This window comes from Tympanuchus pallidicinctus, unplaced genomic scaffold (assembly GCF_026119805.1).
Source record: "Tympanuchus pallidicinctus isolate F22 unplaced genomic scaffold, pur_lepc_1.0 scaffold18, whole genome shotgun sequence".
Lineage (NCBI taxonomy): Eukaryota > Metazoa > Chordata > Aves > Galliformes > Phasianidae > Tympanuchus > Tympanuchus pallidicinctus.
The window spans coordinates 477,806-497,980 of NW_026294699.1; the positions used below are offsets into that span (position 1 = coordinate 477,806).

Consider the following 20,175-nt stretch of genomic DNA (forward strand, 5'->3'; position numbering starts at 1 on the left):
AGAGCACAGACTTGATGCAGTGCAACTTGTGCTTTAATGACCCACGGAGCGCTGGCTGTGCCGTATCCAGCCCATTTTTAACAAAACCCCACTGAAGTCCCGGTGGAGAGCCGGGTGCTCAGCTGGGGACATGCACTGTCCGGTGACATCACAGGCACGGTGACATCACAAGCACTGTGCTGGGGCCGTGGCTGCCACCAGTGAGTGCCACAGCCGTGAGCGCTGCGCAGCAGTGTGGACACGCTGCGTCAGCTCTCGTCCCGGCTGGCAGTGAGAGTGGTGGTGGCTGACGGGTGCTGCCCGCTGTCGCTGACGGTGCTGCTCAGCCATTGGGCTGGAGTGTGAGCTGGAAGGGAGAGGGACTGCAGCTGTGCCTGGTAAGCCAGAACTGTAGGTTTGTCAAACGTGGGAGTCGTACCAGTGCATCCATTGCAGCTGCAGCAAGAGGAGAAGATGAAGGGAGTCATTTTCATGTCAGGAACGCAAAATGCGTGCTGCTAGGGGTATAACTGGTGGTGAGATGGAGGACAGGGCTTGCTGGGAGAAGTCGTGGCAGTTAGACACAAGTTGGATGTAGACTTGGCACAGTTCTTGCAACCTGCTGCTTCTGAGACTCCTCGAGAGTCACAGAAACGAAGAAAGATGGGAAAGTGCTTATTGCTCATGATTCTTCCCTTGTTGACTCTTTCCTTAGGGTTCCATCTGAAAGGTGATCTTGGGTCCAAGCAGTCCCAGAGTGCAGCCGCCTCTTTCCAAGAGCGGGGAATTCCTTTGGAGACAGCCCAACCTTGCTCCAAGAAGTTCCCCATGCCTCAGAAAGGAGTCGACTGCCACTTCTATTTCAACTCTGTCTGCTTTAAGGTATGGTTGGGTGTCTTTTGCCTGGATTTCCTTCCTTTCCTCGCTTTGAAGAGGAAGGGCTGGAGCAGGGGGAGACCTGCTGGCGATGCGTTGCCTTCCTCAGCAGTGGCATTGTGCGCTCCCTGCTACCAACCTGGGCCGACAGCACGGACGTCTTTCAGGCTGTGCTCTTATGTTCCTTTTGCTTGCAGGGAGACAGCTGTCCCTTCCGCCACTGCGAAGCGGCTCTGGGGAGTGAAGAGGTCTGCAAGCTGTGGATGCAGGGTCGCTGTTCCAGCAGCGACTGCAGGCTCAGACACACAAAAATTGATGTGAGTGCTTGCCTAAAGATGAGCTCTCCACTTCTCTCTGGCACCACCTGCAGCGCTGCATCTCTCTGCAAACCTCCTCTGCCTGTTTCCATGACCCTTCCTTTCTTTCTCTCTTCAGAAGAAGCGCAGTGAGATTCCCTGCTACTGGGAGAATCGGCCGGGAGGCTGTCAGAAAGCCCACTGCCCTTTCCTTCACTTGAAGGAACGCGGTGGGAAGGCACCGACTGTACCACCAAGTGACGGTGAGTTCCTGATGGCATGAAGCATGACAGACTTAATGATGAATATTACTTCTGAGCGGGTGCAGGATGTCAGGTAACATTCATTGGGGAGCGCAGGGAAGAGTGGTGACCAGTGAAATATTGGTTTGTGTTTTGGCTGTCAGAATAGGGGTGGGTGTTTTCTGGAGAGAGGTCAATGCATTGCAGGTCTGTGCCGACTGCAGAAATGGCACAACATTTGAGCAGGGGAAAGGCCAATGCAAGAAACTGTGCTTGAAAATTGGAAGCTTGTGGCTTGGTGCGCTGAAACTTTCCTCCAAAGAGATGCTCTTCAATTATTTCTTGTCTCCTTTCTGCCAGAAGCTGACACGAGCCTTCCTCTGACCAGCGGCCCTGCACAAAGTCTGGAGAGCCAGACAGAGGTTGAGAAGGCAGCAGAGAGAGGTACAGATACTGAACAGGCATCTGGGTTTGAGGCGCTGCCTTTCGACTCCCATGTTCTGATGGTTCTCTCCTGGACTGTTCTCTGCAGGTGACATCCCATCTTCCTCCCATGGCCCGGCTGTGCAAAAGCGCAAGCGATGTCAGGAGAAGGGCAAAGCAAGCGAGTTGCCTCTCAAGAAGAGAGTCAAGGGTGAGCAGCAGGAGCTTGTTGCAGTGCCTCAGCGCAGTCATGCTGCCACTCAGCATTGTTGTGTGTCAGAGTTTTCCTTGCCCTGGACTATTGCTGAGTGCAGCTCGTGGGTTTCTTTGTTCCTTTCGATGCGCTGTTGGTAGAGATGGCTGTGTGGAAAACATTGCTGAGAATCCTGGACATGGCAATGTAATTCCGCTGGCCAAATGTATTTCGCTTTGTTGTGGGTTGGCTTGTGGGAATGATAGGAGAACGGGGATTTCTCTTGAGCCACAGCAAGACCTTATCAGCAACCTCTTCCTTTTACTGCAGCTGGACGCAAGGTGTACCTCAGGTCTGCTGACTGGAAATCCACCTTCCCCAGGAAGCAGACACTGAAGCGCAAAGCAGCGGACATGCAACCGTCTGCTGCTGAGGACACCGATGAGCCCCCAGCCAGAAAACTGCCTATGGTAAGAGCAGCAGAACAGCAGCAGTGCATACGGAAGGTTTACACTGCACTTGAAGTCAAGGTGGACATTTCACATGTTCTACAGGTCTGCTGTTTCCTTTGAAGGCAGCAGATGTCTCACAGGGTACTTGTGGAAGACCTCTATTTTGGGTAGATGTAGGGCAAGGATTATGTAAGACTCTGTGATTCTACAATTCTCAGATTGCTCTGCGGTGTGAAGGATTTTGTCCACGAATGGTGCGCTGTTAAAAGCACCCGAGGTCATTGTAACCTTCAAGAGAAGGTTTGTAACCATTGTAACCATTGTAACCTTCAAGAGAAGGCTTTCTTCAGGAGCCCCGAGCTTCTGTATTTGGGTTCAGGCTCAGCAGTGCCCAGGGGAGGGAGGAGCAGTCCTCAAAGATCATCCAGTGCTCCAGCTGTCCTGCTGTGGCCAGGGCTGCCAGCCACGAGATCTGACAGCCTGAAACCCATCCAGCCTGGCCTTGAATGCCTCCAGGGATGGGGCATCCACAGCTTCTCTGGGAAAAGAAGCTACTTAGGAAGCTCTGAGCCATGCTTCATACACACTGTCTTGTTTCTTCCTAGGCCATCGTTCCAGCCCTGCCTGGGGACAGCCTGGTGACCATTCCGGCAGTTGAAACACCTCCGAGCAGGTGATGACCACCACTTGTTCTTTGTCAGTGCCATTTTTACATTGGACATAAGTTCTTTCACATCAGGGGACAAATGGGGTGTTTGAGAGGTGCCGTGGCATAATGCAACAAACAAAGAGGTCATCTGCAACAACTTAAATTGCTCGCTCAGAATCTCTGCTGAGTATGTCATGGGGACAAGGAACTCAGCCAGTAAACAGCTTTATGCAGAGGATGACTTCTTCACGCATTTACAGTCAAACAATGAGGCTGGCAGTGTGCTTCTGCTACAAAACCTGGCCCCTGTTGGCTGGACTCAAACTGCTCTGTCTGCACACATCAATTGCCACTGTGACACGTGTGCCTGCTGGTATCTTGCACTCTCAAGGCAGCCTCAGGTGAACTGAATCGCCATCCCTCTGCGAGCGTGAGGTGCGGGAGGGGTTAACCACAGATCTCAGAGCTGGTAGCTGAAAGCGTACCTGCAGTTAGAAATGCCAGGTGCTGATTGTTCTCTTCCTTGTTCTCCCCAGTCTGGAACTGCTTCTGGGAAGCCAGGCAGACTCCGTGGCAGACTCTGTGCCTTGGGCCTCACAAGCAGCACATCAGATGCAGCAGCTGAGCTGCACAGAGGCGGGGAAAGCGCTCATCTCCGAGGAGGATGACATCGAGACATTAATGATGGAAATCATGGGAGATGAGTTAGAAGGAGAAATTGACATGGATACTGAGAAGGATACGGACGAGCTCCTTCAGGAACTGTCTGACATCATTGACAGTGTAACACCATAGACTGATTGTATATTTTAAAACAACCAACAACAAAAAACAATTAAAACCAACCCTATTCCTTTTCAACCAACCCTGTTCCTTTTCTTTCTTATACTGTGGGGACACTTTTCGTGAAACTGTGCAAGGAGTCTGAAAGCAAACTGGTCAAAATCAGCAGTGGAAAAGAATGGTGCAGAAACTAGAAAATGCTGGGATCATAAGACCTGCACATAGCCCGTGTAATTCCCCCATATGGCCAGTGGGGAAGTCAGGCTGCACATGGAGAATGACAGTGAGTTACAGAGCATTAAATAAGGTTACGTTTCTTGTTCATGCAACCGTACCCAATATTGCCTCTCTGATGGATACAGGGATGGAGTAGAGACATAAAAACCTACCACTGTGTCCTAGACTTGGCAAATGCATTCTTCACTATTGCCATCCATGAAGAATCCCAAGGTCGGTTTGCATTTACACGGGGAGGCAGGCAGCAGACCTTTCAGGGCCTGCCACAAACGTGTGTGCGTTCACCAACCTGTTGTCAGGACAGGCCCAGGCACTGGGTATCTTCAGTCCTACCCTTCCAGCCAAACTAGATGTCCATGGAACTCAGGATGGGTTTGGCTGGGGCCTATGGCAGTTCCAACATTCTCTTTGAACTGCAGTTGGGTTCTGGTCTCAGGTTTGGCATGGAGCAGAAGTGAGGTACAGCATGACTGAAAAACATTATTGGCTGCCTGTTCCGTATTACAAGCAGTAGAGCCAATAACCCAAACAACTGAAGTCGTAGTTAAGACCACCTTGCCAATTCAGGGCTGGGTGAAAGATCTGACCCACCTTCCTAAGACAGGAGTGGCCCAAGTACAGACAACGGCAGATGGGTTGCCTATCTCGGGCACAGGAATAGTCTGTCTTCATCACCACTGAAAGAAGAGCATCACTTTGGCCCAATGATGTATCACGGCTATGTGCCAGAAGAGACAGTGATCTCTCCATCAGAGAAGAGTCCCATTCAAGAAGGGAAATATCTCATTCCTGAAGATGCCTGGTATACAGATGTGTCCTGCAAGGTAACTCCAGCAAACCTTCTGGTTTGAAGATGAGGATGGTCAGAGTAGCCAACGGGCAGAGCTGTGAGCTGTGTGGATGGTTATAACCAAGGAACCCCGTGATGATATACTGAATATCTGCACAGGCAGTTGGGCTGTGTACTGTGGGCTCACCCTTTGGATTGCACAGTGGGCCATCCAGGAACGGACTACCCACACCCAACCAATCTGGGGCAGAGATTTGTGGTTGGACATACAGAATGTGGTTCTGACACAGGATTCAGACACAGGACTGCACATGTCTACCACATTTCTGGCCACCAACCTCTACAGTCACCAGGAAATGGTGAAGCCAACACGATGGCCCGAATTGGATGGGTTGAGGATTCACCATCTGAGAACATCGCCCATTGGTTACGTCAGAAGCTGCAGCATGCAGGACAAGACAGTGTGGACAGCTGATAAAGCATGGGGGCTGCCCGTACAGCTATCTGACAACGCCAAGGCATGCTGAGACTGCGATGCTCCAAGATGAGACCTGTGGGACAAAGAATGTCATTACCCTGCAAATGAGTAAACGAGCTTGGTAGCTACTTGCGCCAGATGTAAACATGCACAAGGTGCCTGGTCGGTCCCTGTGAGCAAGGAGTAGTTGTGCAGGTATATTGAAAGCACATAAAATAAAGGTCTTCCTTCTGCACCAGCAAGGGAGTCCATGACTCTCCTGCCACACCTTCGGCTGCTGCTTCTGACATTCAGAGAGAGCTGCAGGCAGAGGGATCCCAGGGTGCTCAGGCCCAGTTAGGGCCAGTGTCTCCTTTGGCTTGTTGGGGCCAGGGAGGGCAGAAGGGACTGCAGGAGATCCCCTGAGGCAGTGTGCAGGAGGAAAGGCAGCAAGGATGCTGCTGCAGGCAGCGGGCTCTGAGCTGGGACTGCACAGCCAGGCACAGCTGCACAGCCCACAGCCTGGGCATGTGTGGCAGGCTCATCCAGCCAGGGCCTGGGGATGTGGTCTTTTCCCTAGCAACACACCCTGATCTTCCAGTTCTGATGTGTCTCAGCCTTGTGCTTGATGTCTTTCTGCTTCAGGATCTTTGAGATGACTGTGAAGGTTTCTCCCAAGGCCTGTGGAGCAGCAGAAGCTGGCAGAAGGCACCACAGCACGTGGAAGGAGACCTGATGTCCGCTGCCTCTTAGTCAGGGTGCGTTACGGGAAGTTGCTCAGGGGGACAGAGTGTGAACTGGGTTGGAAGGGCAAGGCGGGCACACAGAAGCAGTAACCCTTCTGTGGGCTTCCCCAGGACGATGCTCAGCCAGGTGTCTCACAGCTCCTCCGTGCTCAGGCTCCCGGTGGCAGAGCTCTGAACCCAGGCTGCAGGGCCAGGGTTCCTTCATCTGCACTGAGGGAGGAGGCCAGCCATGATGGATGTGGCATGAGGAAGGAACGGGAGCCGTGCCCGGGCTCCAGGGACTCAGGCAGTGGCACCCCAAGGGGACAGACATCCCCGGGGGCCAATTGCCTGCATTCCTGGCCCTTGATGCCCAGAGCTGTGTGGGGTCAGCACGCCCCTGCCCACACAAATGGTCAGGGCTGAAATCCATACCTGTGCCATGCTCTGGGTCTTGTCATTCACAGGGAACAGCAGCAGAAGCAGGCTCAAGCACAGTCTGCATTTCTCTCTTATGTTCCACTGTCTTTTTATTAGTGTACAGTGAGTTCTCACAAAACTCCTGCTTTTGTTGTGCTCCGGCCCCTCTGGCTGGCATATTCCAGATGGTGCCTTAGAAGGGCAGAGTAGAGGGGAACAATCATGACTCTGCTGCATCCAGGTACATCAGTGGAGGACCTGATCCAGGCTCTCAGCAGGACCTTGCACTTGGCCTCGTTGAACTCCACCAGGTTGGCATGGGCCCACCTCTCAAGCCTGTCCAGGTCCCTCTGGATGGCATCCCTTCCCTCTAGCGGCTCATTGCACCGCTCAGCTTGGTACCAGCTGTAAAACCGCTGAGGGTGCGCTCAATCCCACTGTCCATGCTGCCTACAAAGATGGTGAATCAAACCGACCCCAGCACTGATCTCTGGGGAATACAGTCGTCACCAGTTTCCATGTGGACATTGAGCCATTGACCACAACTCTCTGAATGCCCATGTCTCCCCATCCCATCTACAACCATATGACCCCATATTTGAGCTGTGAACTCAGGGATCCTGAGATTTCCCCATCCCATGTCCACTCCACCCCATTTCCAAGACCAAGAAAGTGTCCCCACAGCATTGACCCCCTGGGAGCTCTGACCCCCTGCCCCTGAGGCGCCTGGCCCTGGAGTGCTGAGGCCCACGGCCAGAGCTATTCTGCCTTCACCGGGCCGGCTTCCCAAGCAGGGCATGTCTGTCTGCGTAAAACCAGAGGGCTGGCTCATCCAAATGCTTGCTGATTGTTTGGAAGCCCAAATCCTTCCAGCCTCCAAGCTGGAGGCAACACCTCTTGGGTGCAATCGTGCGGCGCCTGAGTGAGAGGGTGACCTGAGATGGCTGCACAAGAGTCACCTTAATTTCTCTGTTATCTTACTTCCAATAACCCCACTGGGTGACCCTTGTGTCGGTCTCTTAGAATTTGGATCTAGGAGGTGACTGTTCCATTGGTTTATAATGTTCTGCAGGAGTGATGCGGAACCATGGTGAGGTCACAGTCGTTGCTGGGGTGGCAGGGCTTGGCCCTCGGTGGCGAGCAGAGCTGGTGCTCTAGTGAGCGAGTGGCACACAGAGACTGAGCTCTGAGTGTTTTGTGGCAAGGATCATCCTTGAGAGCCCGTCAGAAGCACCGCGGCGGCGTGTGTGTGACCTGGGCACAGCCTGGACTGACCTGGACCAAGAGGTGAGCTGGGCTTGGTGCTGCGTGGTGGCTGGAAGGAGTCTCAGCAGAAAAGCTGGGCTGGGGAGGAGTTCCCAGCTCAAACGAGGCCCTTCCCAATGACTGTTTCCAGGGGAAATTGATTCTCTGAGAGATTGTGGCACACGTTTGGGTGAGGATGACGAATTGCCGTCACTCCCCTGTGTAACACTACAGTGCAATGGAAAGTGCAGCAGTAACAACAGGGTGGCAAAGTCCGAGGCTGCAGCAAGGGAGGATTTGCCCAAGTGCAGCAGCTGTGGACACAGAAAGAAAGGAAAAAAGCTGCTGAGCCTTGGAAGGCCTCAGGTAGCAGGGATCTCCACTCAGACACCCTTGCCTCCACTGCCAACTCTTCAGTGATGACTGGGAAGAGTTTGTGTGCACCTGAGCTGCCCTGCCTTCCCACCAGGTGCTCAACCACTGCCTCAAGCTGTGACTGACCATTGCCACACAGCCCTGCAAAACTGCTGCTGGGCCCCAGCCTTCACCTCAGACAGGACAAAGGAAGAAGAGCACAGACTTGATGCAGTGCAACTTGTGCTTTAATGACCCATGGAGCGCTGGCTGTGCCGTATCCAGCCCATTTTTAACAAAACCCCACTGAAGTCCCGGTGGAGAGCCGGGTGCTCAGCTGGGGACATGCACTGTCCGGTGACATCACAGGCACGGTGACATCACAAGCACTGTGCTGGGGCCGTGGCTGCCACCAGTGAGTGCCACAGCCGTGAGTGCTGCGCAGCAGTGTGGACACGCTGCGTCAGCTCTCGTCCCGGCTGGCAGTGAGAGTGGTGGTGGCTGACGGGTGCTGCCCGCTGTCGCTGACGGTGCTGCTCAGCCATTGGGCTGGAGTGTGAGCTGGAAGGGAGAGGGACTGCAGCTGTGCTGGTAAGCCAGAACTGTAGGTTCGTCAAACGTGGGAGTCGTACCAGTGCATCCATTGCAGCTGCAGCAAGAGGAGAAGATGAAGGGGGTCATTTTCATGTCAGGAACGCAAAATGCGTGCTGCTAGGGGTATAACTGGTGGTGAGATGGAGGACAGGGCTTGCTGGGAGAAGTCGTGGCAGTTAGACACAAGTTAGATGTAGACTTGGCACAGTTCTTGCAACCTGCTGCTTCTGAGACTCCTCGAGAGTCACAGAAACGAAGAAAGATGGGAAAGTGCTTATTGCTCATGATTCTTCCCTTGTTGACTCTTTCCTTAGGGTTCCATCTGAAAGGTGATCTTGGGTCCAAGCAGTCCCAGAGTGCAGCCGCCTCTTTCCAAGAGCGGGGAATTCCTTTGGAGACAGCCCAACCTTGCTCCAAGAAGTTCCCCATGCCTCAGAAAGGAGTCGACTGCCACTTCTATTTCAACTCTGTCTGCTTTAAGGTATGGTTGGGTGTCTTTTGCCTGGATTTCCTTCCTTTCCTCGCTTTGAAGAGGAAGGGCTGGAGCAGGGGGAGACCTGCTGGCGATGCGTTGCCTTCATCAGCAGTGGCATTGTGCGCTCCCTGCTACCAACCTGGGCCGACAGCACGGACGTCTTTCAGGCTGTGCTCTTATGTTCCTTTTGCTTGCAGGGAGACAGCTGTCCCTTCCGCCACTGCGAAGCGGCTCTGGGGAGTGAAGAGGTCTGCAAGCTGTGGATGCAGGGTCGCTGTTCCAGCAGCGACTGCAGGCTCAGACACACAAAAATTGATGTGAGTGCTTGCCTAAAGATGAGCTCTCCACTTCTCTCTGGCACCACCTGCAGCGCTGCATCTCTCTGCAAACCTCCTCTGCCTGTTTCCATGACCCTTCCTTTCTTTCTCTCTTCAGAAGAAGCGCAGTGAGATTCCCTGCTACTGGGAGAATCGGCCGGGAGGCTGTCAGAAAGCCCACTGCCCTTTCCTTCACTTGAAGGAACGCGGTGGGAAGGCACCGACTGTACCACCAAGTGACGGTGAGTTCCTGATGGCATGAAGCATGACAGACTTAATGATGAATATTACTTCTGAGCGGGTGCAGGATGTCAGGTAACATTCATTGGGGAGCGCAGGGAAGAGTGGTGACCAGTGAAATATTGGTTTGTGTTTTGGCTGTCAGAATAGGGGTGGGTGTTTTCTGGAGAGAGGTCAATGCATTGCAGGTCTGTGCCGACTGCAGAAATGGCACAACATTTGAGCAGGGGAAAGGCCAATGCAAGAAACTGTGCTTGAAAATTGGAAGCTTGTGGCTTGGTGCGCTGAAACCTTCCTCCAAAGAGATGCTCTTCAATTATTTCTTGTCTCCTTTCTGCCAGAAGCTGACACGAGCCTTCCTCTGACCAGCGGCCCTGCACAAAGTCTGGAGAGCCAGACAGAGGTTGAGAAGGCAGCAGAGAGAGGTACAGATACTGAACAGGCATCTGGGTTTGAGGCGCTGCCTTTCGACTCCCATGTTCTGATTGTTCTCTCCTGGACTGTTCTCTGCAGGTGACATCCCATCTTCCTCCCATGGCCCGGCTGTGCAAAAGCGCAAGCGATGTCAGGAGAAGGGCAAAGCAAGCGAGTTGCCTCTCAAGAAGAGAGTCAAGGGTGAGCAGCAGGAGCTTGTTGCAGTGCCTCAGCGCAGTCATGCTGCCACTCAGCATTGTTGTGTGTCAGAGTTTTCCTTGCCCTGGACTATTGCTGAGTGCAGCTCGTGGGTTTCTTTGTTCCTTTCGATGCGCTGTTGGTAGAGATGGCTGTGTGGAAAACATTGCTGAGAATCCTGGACATGGCAATGTAATTCCGCTGGCCAAATGTATTTCGCTTTGTTGTGGGTTGGCTTGTGGGAATGATAGGAGAACGGGGATTTCTCTTGAGCCACAGCAAGACCTTATCAGCAACCTCTTCCTTTTACTGCAGCTGGACGCAAGGTGTACCTCAGGTCTGCTGACTGGAAATCCACCTTCCCCAGGAAGCAGACACTGAAGCGCAAAGCAGCGGACATGCAACCGTCTGCTGCTGAGGACACCGATGAGCCCCCAGCCAGAAAACTGCCTATGGTAAGAGCAGCAGAACAGCAGCAGTGCATACGGAAGGTTTACACTGCACTTGAAGTCAAGGTGGACATTTCACATGTTCTACAGGTCTGCTGTTTCCTTTGAAGGCAGCAGATGTCTCACAGGGTACTTGTGGAAGACCTCTATTTTGGGTAGATGTAGGGCAAGGATTATGTAAGACTCTGTGATTCTACAATTCTCAGATTGCTCTGCGGTGTGAAGGATTTTGTCCACGAATGGTGCGCTGTTAAAAGCACCCGAGGTCATTGTAACCTTCAAGAGAAGGTTTGTAACCATTGTAACCATTGTAACCTTCAAGAGAAGGCTTTCTTCGGGAGCCCCGAGCTTCTGTATTTGGGTTCAGGCTCAGCAGTGCCCAGGGGAGGGAGGAGCAGTCCTCAAAGATCATCCAGTGCTCCAGCTGTCCTGCTGTGGCCAGGGCTGCCAGCCACGAGATCTGACAGCCTGAAACCCATCCAGCCTGGCCTTGAATGCCTCCAGGGATGGGGCATCCACAGCTTCTCTGGGAAAAGAAGCCACTTAGGAAGCTCTGAGCCGTGCTTCATACACACTGTCTTGTTTCTTCCTAGGCCATCGTTCCAGCCCTGCCTGGGGACAGCCTGGTGACCATTCCGGCAGTTGAAACACCTCCGAGCAGGTGATGACCACCACTTGTTCTTTGTCAGTGCCATTTTTACATTGGACATAAGTTCTTTCACATCAGGGGACAAATGGGGTGTTTGAGATGTGCCGTGGCATAATGCAACAAACAAAGAGGTCATCTGCAACAACTTAAATTGCTCGCTCAGAATCTCTGCTGAGTATGTCATGGGGACAAGGAACTCAGCCAGTAAACAGCTTTATGCAGAGGATGACTTCTTCACGCATTTACAGTCAAACAATGAGGCTGGCAGTGTGCTTCTGCTACAAAACCTGGCCCCTGTTGGCTGGACTCAAACTGCTCTGTCTGCACACATCAATTGCCACTGTGACACGTGTGCCTGCTGGTATCTTGCACTCTCAAGGCAGCCTCAGGTGAACTGAATCGCCATCCCTCTGCGAGCGTGAGGTGCGGGAGGGGTTAACCACAGATCTCAGAGCTGGTAGCTGAAAGCGTACCTGCAGTTAGAAATGCCAGGTGCTGATTGTTCTCTTCCTTGTTCTCCCCAGTCTGGAACTGCTTCTGGGAAGCCAGGCAGACTCCGTGGCAGACTCTGTGCCTTGGGCCTCACAAGCAGCACATCAGATGCAGCAGCTGAGCTGCACAGAGGCGGGGAAAGCGCTCATCTCCGAGGAGGATGACATCGAGACATTAATGATGGAAATCATGGGAGATGAGTTAGAAGGAGAAATTGACATGGATACTGAGAAGGATACGGACGAGCTCCTTCAGGAACTGTCTGACATCATTGACAGTGTAACACCATAGACTGATTGTATATTTTAAAACAACCAACAACAAAAAACAATTAAAACCAACCCTATTCCTTTTCAACCAACCCTGTTCCTTTTCTTTCTTATACTGTGGGGACACTTTTCGTGAAACTGTGCAAGGAGTCTGAAAGCAAACTGGTCAAAATCAGCAGTGGAAAAGAATGGTGCAGAAACTAGAAAATGCTGGGATCATAAGACCTGCACATAGCCCGTGTAATTCCCCCATATGGCCAGTGGGGAAGTCAGGCTGCACATGGAGAATGACAGTGAGTTACAGAGCATTAAATAAGGTTACGTTTCTTGTTCATGCAACCGTACCCAATATTGCCTCTCTGATGGATACAGGGATGGAGTAGAGACATAAAAACCTACCACTGTGTCCTAGACTTGGCAAATGCATTCTTCACTATTGCCATCCATGAAGAATCCCAAGGTCGGTTTGCATTTACACGGGGAGGCAGGCAGCAGACCTTTCAGGGCCTGCCACAAACGTGTGTGCGTTCACCAACCTGTTGTCAGGACAGGCCCAGGCACTGGGTATCTTCAGTCCTACCCTTCCAGCCAAACTAGATGTCCATGGAACTCAGGATGGGTTTGGCTGGGGCCTATGGCAGTTCCAACATTCTCTTTGAACTGCAGTTGGGTTCTGGTCTCAGGTTTGGCATGGAGCAGAAGTGAGGTACAGCATGACTGAAAAACATTATTGGCTGCCTGTTCCGTATTACAAGCAGTAGAGCCAATAACCCAAACAACTGAAGTCGTAGTTAAGACCACCTTGCCAATTCAGGGCTGGGTGAAAGATCTGACCCACCTTCCTAAGACAGGAGTGGCCCAAGTACAGACAACGGCAGATGGGTTGCCTATCTCGGGCACAGGAATAGTCTGTCTTCATCACCACTGAAAGAAGAGCATCACTTTGGCCCAATGATGTATCATGGCTATGTGCCAGAAGAGACAGTGACCTCTCCATCAGAGAAGAGTCCCATTCAAGAAGGGAAATATCTCATTCCTGAAGATGCCTGGTATACAGATGTGTCCTGCAAGGTAACTCCAGCAAACCTTCTGGTTTGAAGATGAAGATGGTCAGAGTAGGCAACGGGCAGAGCTGTGAGCTGTGTGGATGGTTATAACCAAGGAACCCCGTGATGATATACTGAATATCTGCACAGGCAGTTGGGCTATGTACTGTGGGCTCACCCTTTGGATTGCACAGTGGGCCATCCAGGAATGGACTACCCACACCCAACCAATCTGGGGCAGAGATTTGTGGTTGGACATACAGAATGTGGTTCTGACACAGGATTCAGACACAGGACTGCACATGTCTACCACATTTCTGGCCACCAACCTCTACAGTCACCAGGAAATGGTGAAGCCAACACGATGGCCCGAATTGGATGGATTGAGGATTCACCATCTGAGAACATCGCCCATTGGTTACGTCAGAAGCTGCAGCATGCAGGACAAGACAGTGTGGACAGCTGATAAAGCATGGGGGCTGCCCATACAGCTATCTGACAACGCCAAGGCATGCTGAGACTGCGATGCTCCAAGATGAGATCTGTGGGACAAAGAATGTCATTACCCTGCAAATGAGTAAACGAGCTTGGTAGCTACTTGCGCCAGATGTAAACATGCACAAGGTGCCTGGTCGGTCCCTGTGAGCAAGGAGTAGTTGTGCAGGTATATTGAAAACACATAAAATAAAGGTCTTCCTTCTGCACCAGCAAGGGAGTCCGTGACTCTCCTGCCACACCTTCGGCTGCTGCTTCTGACATTCAGAGAGAGCTGCAGGCAGAGGGATCCCAGGGTGCTCAGGCCCAGTTAGGGCCAGGGTCTCCTTCAGCCTATTGGGGCCGGGGATGGCAGAAGGGACTGCAGGAGATCCCCTGAGGCACTGTGCAGGAGGAAAGGCAGCAAGGATGCTGCTGCAGGCAGCGGGCTCTGGGCTGGGACTGCACAGCCAGGCACAGCTGCACAGCCCACAGCCTGGGCATGTGTGGCAGGCTCATCCAGCCAGGGCCTGGGGATGTGGTCTTTTCCCTAGCAACACACTCTGATCTTCCAGTTCTGGTGTGTCTCAGCCTTGTGCTTGATGTCTTTCTGCTTCAGGATCTTTGAGATGACTGTGAAGGTTTCTCCCAGGGCCTGTGGAGCAGCAGAAGCTGGCAGAAGGCACCACAGCATGTGGAAGGAGACCTGATGTCCGCTGCCTCTTAGTCAGGGTGCGTTACGGGAAGTTGCTCAGGGGACAGAGTGTGAACTGGGTTGGAAGGGCAAGGCGGGGACACAGAAGCAGTAACCCTTCTGTGGGCTTCCCCAGGACGATGCTCAGCCGGGTGTCTCACAGCTCCTCCGTGCTCAGGCTCCCGGTGGCAGAGCTCTGAACCCAGGCTGCAGGGCCAGGGTTCCTTCATCTGCACTGAGGGAGGAGGCCAGCCATGATGGACGTGGCATGAAGAAGGAACGGGAGCCGTGCCCGGGCTTCAGGGACTCAGGCAGTGGCACCCCAAGGGGACAGACATCCCCGGGGGCCAATTGCCTGCATCCCTGGCCCTTGATGCCCAGAGCTGTGTGGGGTCAGCACGCCCCTGCCCACACAAATGGTCAGGGCTGAAATCCATACCTGTGCCATGCTCTGGGTCTTGTCATTCACAGGGAACAGCAGCAGAAGCAGGCTCAAGCACAATCTGCATTTCTCTCTTATGTTCCACTGTCTTTTTATTAGTGTACAGTGAGTTCTCACAAAACTCCTGCTTTTGTTGTGCTCCGGCCCCTCTGGCTGGCATATTCCAGATGGTGCCTTAGAAGGGCAGAGTAGAGGGGAACAATCATGACTCTGCTGCATCCAGGTACATCAGTGGAGGACCTGATCCAGGCTCTCAGCAGGACCTTGCACTTGGCCTCGTTGAACTCCACCACGTTGGCATGGGCCCACCTCTCAAGCCTGTCCAGGTCCCTCTGGATGGCATCCCTTCCCTCTAGCGGCTCATTGCACCGCTCAGCTTGGTACCAGCTGTAAAACCGCTGAGGGTGCGCTCAATCCCACTGTCCATGCTGCCTACAAAGATGGTGAATCAAACCGACCCCAGCACTGATCTCTGGGGAATACAGTCGTCACCAGTTTCCATGTGGACATTGAGCCATTGACCACAACTCTCTGAATGCCCATGTCTCCCCATCCCATCTACAACCATATGACCCCATATTTGAGCTGTGAACTCAGGGATCCTGAGATTTCCCCATCCCATGTCCACTCCACCCCATTTCCAAGACCAAGAAAGTGTCCCCACAGCATTGACCCCCTGGGAGCTCTGACCCCCTGCCCCTGAGGCGCCTGGCTCTGGAGTGCTGAGGCCCACGGCCAGAGCTATTCTGCCTTCACCGGGCCGGCTTCCCAAGCAGGGCATGTCTGTCTGCGTAAAACCAGAGGGCTGGCTCATCCAAATGCTTGCTGATTGTTTGGAAGCCCAAATCCTTCCAGCCTCCAAGCTGGAGGCAACACCTCTTGGGTGCAATCGTGCGGCGCCTGAGTGAGAGGGTGACCTGAGATGGCTGCACAAGAGTCACCTTAATTTCTCTGTTATCTTACTTCCAATAACCCCACTGGGTGACCCTTGTGTCGGTCTCTTAGAATTTGGATCTAGGAGGTGACTGTTCCATTGGTTTATAATGTTCTGCAGGAGTGATGCGGAACCATGGTGAGGTCACAGTCGTTGCTGGGGTGGCAGGGCTTGGCCCTCGGTGGCGAGCAGAGCTGGTGCTCTAGTGAGCGAGTGGCACACAGAGACTGAGCTCTGAGCGTTTTGTGGCAAGGATCATCCTTGAGAGCCCGTCAGAAGCACCGCTGCGGCGTGTGTGTGACCTGGGCACAGCCTGGACTGACCTGGACCAAGAGGTGAGCTGGGCTTGGTGCTGCGTGGTGGCTGGAAGGAGTCTCAGCAGAAAAGCTGGGCTGGGGAGGAGTTCCCAGCTCAAACGAGGCCCTTCCCAATGGCTGTTTCCAGGGGAAATTGATTCTCTGAGAGATTGTGGCACACGTTTGGGTGAGGATGACGAATTGCCGTCACTCCCCTGTGTAACACTACAGTGCAATGGAAAGTGCAGCAGTAACAACAGGGTGGCAAAGTCCGAGGCTGCAGCAAGGGAGGATTTGCCCAAGTGCAGCAGCTGTGGACACAGAAAGAAAGGAAAAAAGCTGCTGAGCCTTGGAAGGCCTCAGGTAGCAGGGATCTCCACTCAGACACCCTTGCCTCCACTGCCAACTCTTCAGTGATGACTGGGAAGAGTTTGTGTGCACCTGAGCTGCCCTGCCTTCCCACCAGGTGCTCAACCACTGCCTCAAGCTGTGACTGACCATTGCCACACAGCCCTGCAAAACTGCTGCTGGGCCCCAGCCTTCACCTCAGACAGGACAAAGGAAGAAGAGCACAGACTTGATGCAGTGCAACTTGTGCTTTAATGACCCACGGAGCGCTGGCTGTGCCGTATCCAGCCCATTTTTAACAAAACCCCACTGAAGTCCCGGTGGAGAGCCGGGTGCTCAGCTGGGGACATGCACTGTCCGGTGACATCACAGGCACGGTGACATCACAAGCACTGTGCTGGGGCCGTGGCTGCCACCAGTGAGTGCCACAGCCGTGAGCGCTGCGCAGCAGTGTGGACACGCTGCGTCAGCTCTCGTCCCGGCTGGCAGTGAGAGTGGTGGTGGCTGACGGGTGCTGCCCGCTGTCGTTGACGGTGCTGCTCAGCCATTGGGCTGGAGTGTGAGCTGGAAGGGAGAGGGACTGCAGCTGTGCCTGGTAAGCCAGAACTGTAGGTTCGTCAAACGTGGGAGTCGTACCAGTGCATCCATTGCAGCTGCAGCAAGAGGAGAAGATGAAGGGGGTCATTTTCATGTCAGGAACGCAAAATGCGTGCTGCTAGGGGTATAACTGGTGGTGAGATGGAGGACAGGGCTTGCTGGGAGAAGTGGTGGCAGTTAGACACAAGTTAGATGTAGACTTGGCACAGTTCTTGCAACCTGCTGCTTCTGAGACTCCTCGAGAGTCACAGAAACGAAGAAAGATGGAAAAGTGCTTATTGCTCATGATTCTTCCCTTGTTGACTCTTTCCTTAGGGTTCCATCTGAAAGGTGATCTTGGGTCCAAGCAGTCCCAGAGTGCAGCCGCCTCTTTCCAAGAGCGGGGAATTCCTTTGGAGACAGCCCAACCTTGCTCCAAGAAGTTCCCCATGCCTCAGAAAGGAGTCGACTGCCACTTCTATTTCAACTCTGTCTGCTTTAAGGTATGGTTGGGTGTCTTTTGCCTGGATTTCCTTCCTTTCCTCGCTTTGAAGAGGAAGGGCTGGAGCAGGGGGAGACCTGCTGGCGATGCGTTGCCTTCATCAGCAGTGGCATTGTGCGCTCCCTGCTACCAACCTGGGCCGACAGCACGGACGTCTTTCAGGCTGTGCTCTTATGTTCCTTTTGCTTGCAGGGAGACAGCTGTCCCTTCCGCCACTGCGAAGCGGCTCTGGGGAGTGAAGAGGTCTGCAAGCTGTGGATGCAGGGTCGCTGTTCCAGCAGCGACTGCAGGCTCAGACACACAAAAATTGATGTGAGTGCTTGCCTAAAGATGAGCTCTCCACTTCTCTCTGGCACCACCTGCAGCGCTGCATCTCTCTGCAAACCTCCTCTGCCTGTTTCCATGACCCTTCCTTTCTTTCTCTCTTCAGAAGAAGCGCAGTGAGATTCCCTGCTACTGGGAGAATCAGCCGGGAGGCTGTCAGAAAGCCCACTGCCCTTTCCTTCACTTGAAGGAACGCGGTGGGAAGGCACCGACTGTACCACCAAGTGACGGTGAGTTCCTGATGGCATGAAGCATGACAGACTTAATGATGAATATTACTTCTGAGCGGGTGCAGGATGTCAGGTAACATTCATTGGGGAGCGCAGGGAAGAGTGGTGACCAGTGAAATATTGGTTTGTGTTTTGGCTGTCAGAATAGGGGTGGGTGTTTTCTGGAGAGAGGTCAATGCATTGCAGGTCTGTGCCGACTGCAGAAATGGCACAACATTTGAGCAGGGGAAAGGCCAATGCAAGAAACTGTGCTTGAAAATTGGAAGCTTGTGGCTTGGTGCGCTGAAACCTTCCTCCAAAGAGATGCTCTTCAATTATTTCTTGTCTCCTTTCTGCCAGAAGCTGACACGAGCCTTCCTCTGACCAGCGGCCCTGCACAAAGTCTGGAGAGCCAGACAGAGGTTGAGAAGGCAGCAGAGAGAGGTACAGATACTGAACAGGCATCTGGGTTTGAGGCGCTGCCTTTCGACTCCCATGTTCTGATGGTTCTCTCCTGGACTGTTCTCTGCAGGTGACATCCCATCTTCCTCCCATGGCCCGGCTGCGCAAAAGCGCAAGCGATGTCAGGAGAAGGGCAAAGCAAGCGAGTTGCCTCTCAAGAAGAGAGTCAAGGGTGAGCAGCAGGAGCTTGTTGCAGTGCCTCAGCGCAGTCATGCTGCCACTCAGCATTGTTGTGTGTCAGAGTTTTCCTTGCCCTGGACTATTGCTGAGTGCAGCTCGTGGGTTTCTTTGTTCCTTTCGATGCGCTGTTGGTAGAGATGGCTGTGTGGAAAACATTGCTGAGAATCCTGGACATGGCAATGTAATTCCGCTGGCCAAATGTATTTCGCTTTGTTGTGGGTTGGCTTGTGGGAATGATAGGAGAACGGGGATTTCTCTTGAGCCACAGCAAGACCTTATCAGCAACCTCTTCCTTTTACTGCAGCTGGACGCAAGGTGTACCTCAGGTCTGCTGACTGGAAATCCACCTTCCCCAGGAAGCAGACACTGAAGCGCAAAGCAGCGGACATGCAACCGTCTGCTGCTGAGGACACCGATGAGCCCCCAGCCAGAAAACTGCCTATGGTAAGAGCAGCAGAACAGCAGCAGTGCATACGGAAGGTTTACACTGCACTTGAAGTCAAGGTGGACATTTCACATGTTCTACAGGTCTGCTGTTTCCTTTGAAGGCAGCAGATGTCTCACAGGGTACTTGTGGAAGACCTCTATTTTGGGTAGATGTAGGGCAAGGATTATGTAAGACTCTGTGATTCTACAATTCTCAGATTGCTCTGCGGTGTGAAGGATTTTGTCCACGAATGGTGCGCTGTTAAAAGCACCCGAGGTCATTGTAACCTTCAAGAGAAGGTTTGTAACCATTGTAACCATTGTAACCTTCAAGAGAAGGCTTTCTTCAGGAGCCCCGAGCTTCTGTATTTGGGTTCAGGCTCAGCAGTGCCCAGGGGAGGGAGGAGCAGTCCTCAAAGATCATCCAGTGCTCCAGCTGTCCTGCTGTGGCCAGGGCTGCCAGCCACGAGATCTGACAGCCTGAAACCCATCCAGCCTGGCCTTGAATGCCTCCAGGGATGGGGCATCCACAGCTTCTCTGGGAAAAGAAGCTACTTAGGAAGCTCTGAGCCGTGCTTCATACACACTGTCTTGTTTCTTCCTAGGCCATCGTTCCAGCCCTGCCTGGGGACAGCCTGGTGACCATTCCGGCAGTTGAAACACCTCCGAGCAGGTGATGACCACCACTTGTTCTTTGTCAGTGCCATTTTTACATTGGACATAAGTTCTTTCACATCAGGGGACAAATGGGGTGTTTGAGAGGTGCCGTGGCATAATGCAACAAACAAAGAGGTCATCTGCAACAACTTAAATTGCTCGCTCAGAATCTCTGCTGAGTATGTCATGGGGACAAGGAACTCAGCCAGTAAACAGCTTTATGCAGAGGATGACTTCTTCACGCATTTACAGTCAAACAATGAGGCTGGCAGTGTGCTTCTGCTACAAAACCTGGCCCCTGTTGGCTGGACTCAAACTGCTCTGTCTGCACACATCAATTGCCACTGTGACACGTGTGCCTGCTGGTATCTTGCACTCTCAAGGCAG

The 20,175-nt window shown here is 53.0% G+C and overlaps 1 protein-coding gene across 5 annotated transcripts; it reads left to right on the top strand.

Moving 5' to 3' along the window:
- The first annotated feature begins 774 nt into the window (after positions 1-774).
- LOC128079011 (zinc finger CCCH domain-containing protein 11A-like) lies at positions 775-19,351 on the top strand. 5 transcript variants are annotated; one of them, XM_052679835.1, is made up of 6 exons: positions 775-861; positions 9,388-9,507; positions 9,626-9,749; positions 18,424-18,507; positions 18,596-18,697; positions 19,010-19,351. In XM_052679835.1, the coding sequence occupies exons 1-6, from the start codon at positions 808-810 to the stop codon at positions 19,249-19,251; spliced, it is 726 nt and encodes a 241-aa protein (XP_052535795.1). In that variant the 5' UTR covers positions 775-807; the 3' UTR covers positions 19,252-19,351. The 5 variants fall into 5 exon arrangements, with proteins under 5 accessions (XP_052535795.1, XP_052535793.1, XP_052535794.1 ...); XM_052679833.1 differs by lacking the exons at positions 775-861; positions 18,424-18,507 and adding exons at positions 9,110-9,196; positions 10,089-10,172; XM_052679834.1 differs by lacking the exons at positions 775-861; positions 9,388-9,507; positions 9,626-9,749 and adding exons at positions 9,110-9,196; positions 17,723-17,842; positions 17,961-18,084.
- Positions 19,352-20,175: the final 824 nt, after the last annotated feature.

Coding starts and splice junctions, on each gene's coding strand:
- LOC128079011 (XM_052679835.1), top strand. CDS start 808: ATGCCTCAGAAAGGAGTCGACTGCCACTTCTATTTCAACTCTGTCTGC. Junction 862..9,387: donor TCAACTCTGTCTGCTTTAAG/GTATGGTTGGGT, acceptor TTTTGCTTGCAG/GGAGACAGCTGTCCCTTCCG. Junction 18,698..19,009: donor TCTCAAGAAGAGAGTCAAGG/GTGAGCAGCAGG, acceptor CTTTTACTGCAG/CTGGACGCAAGGTGTACCTC.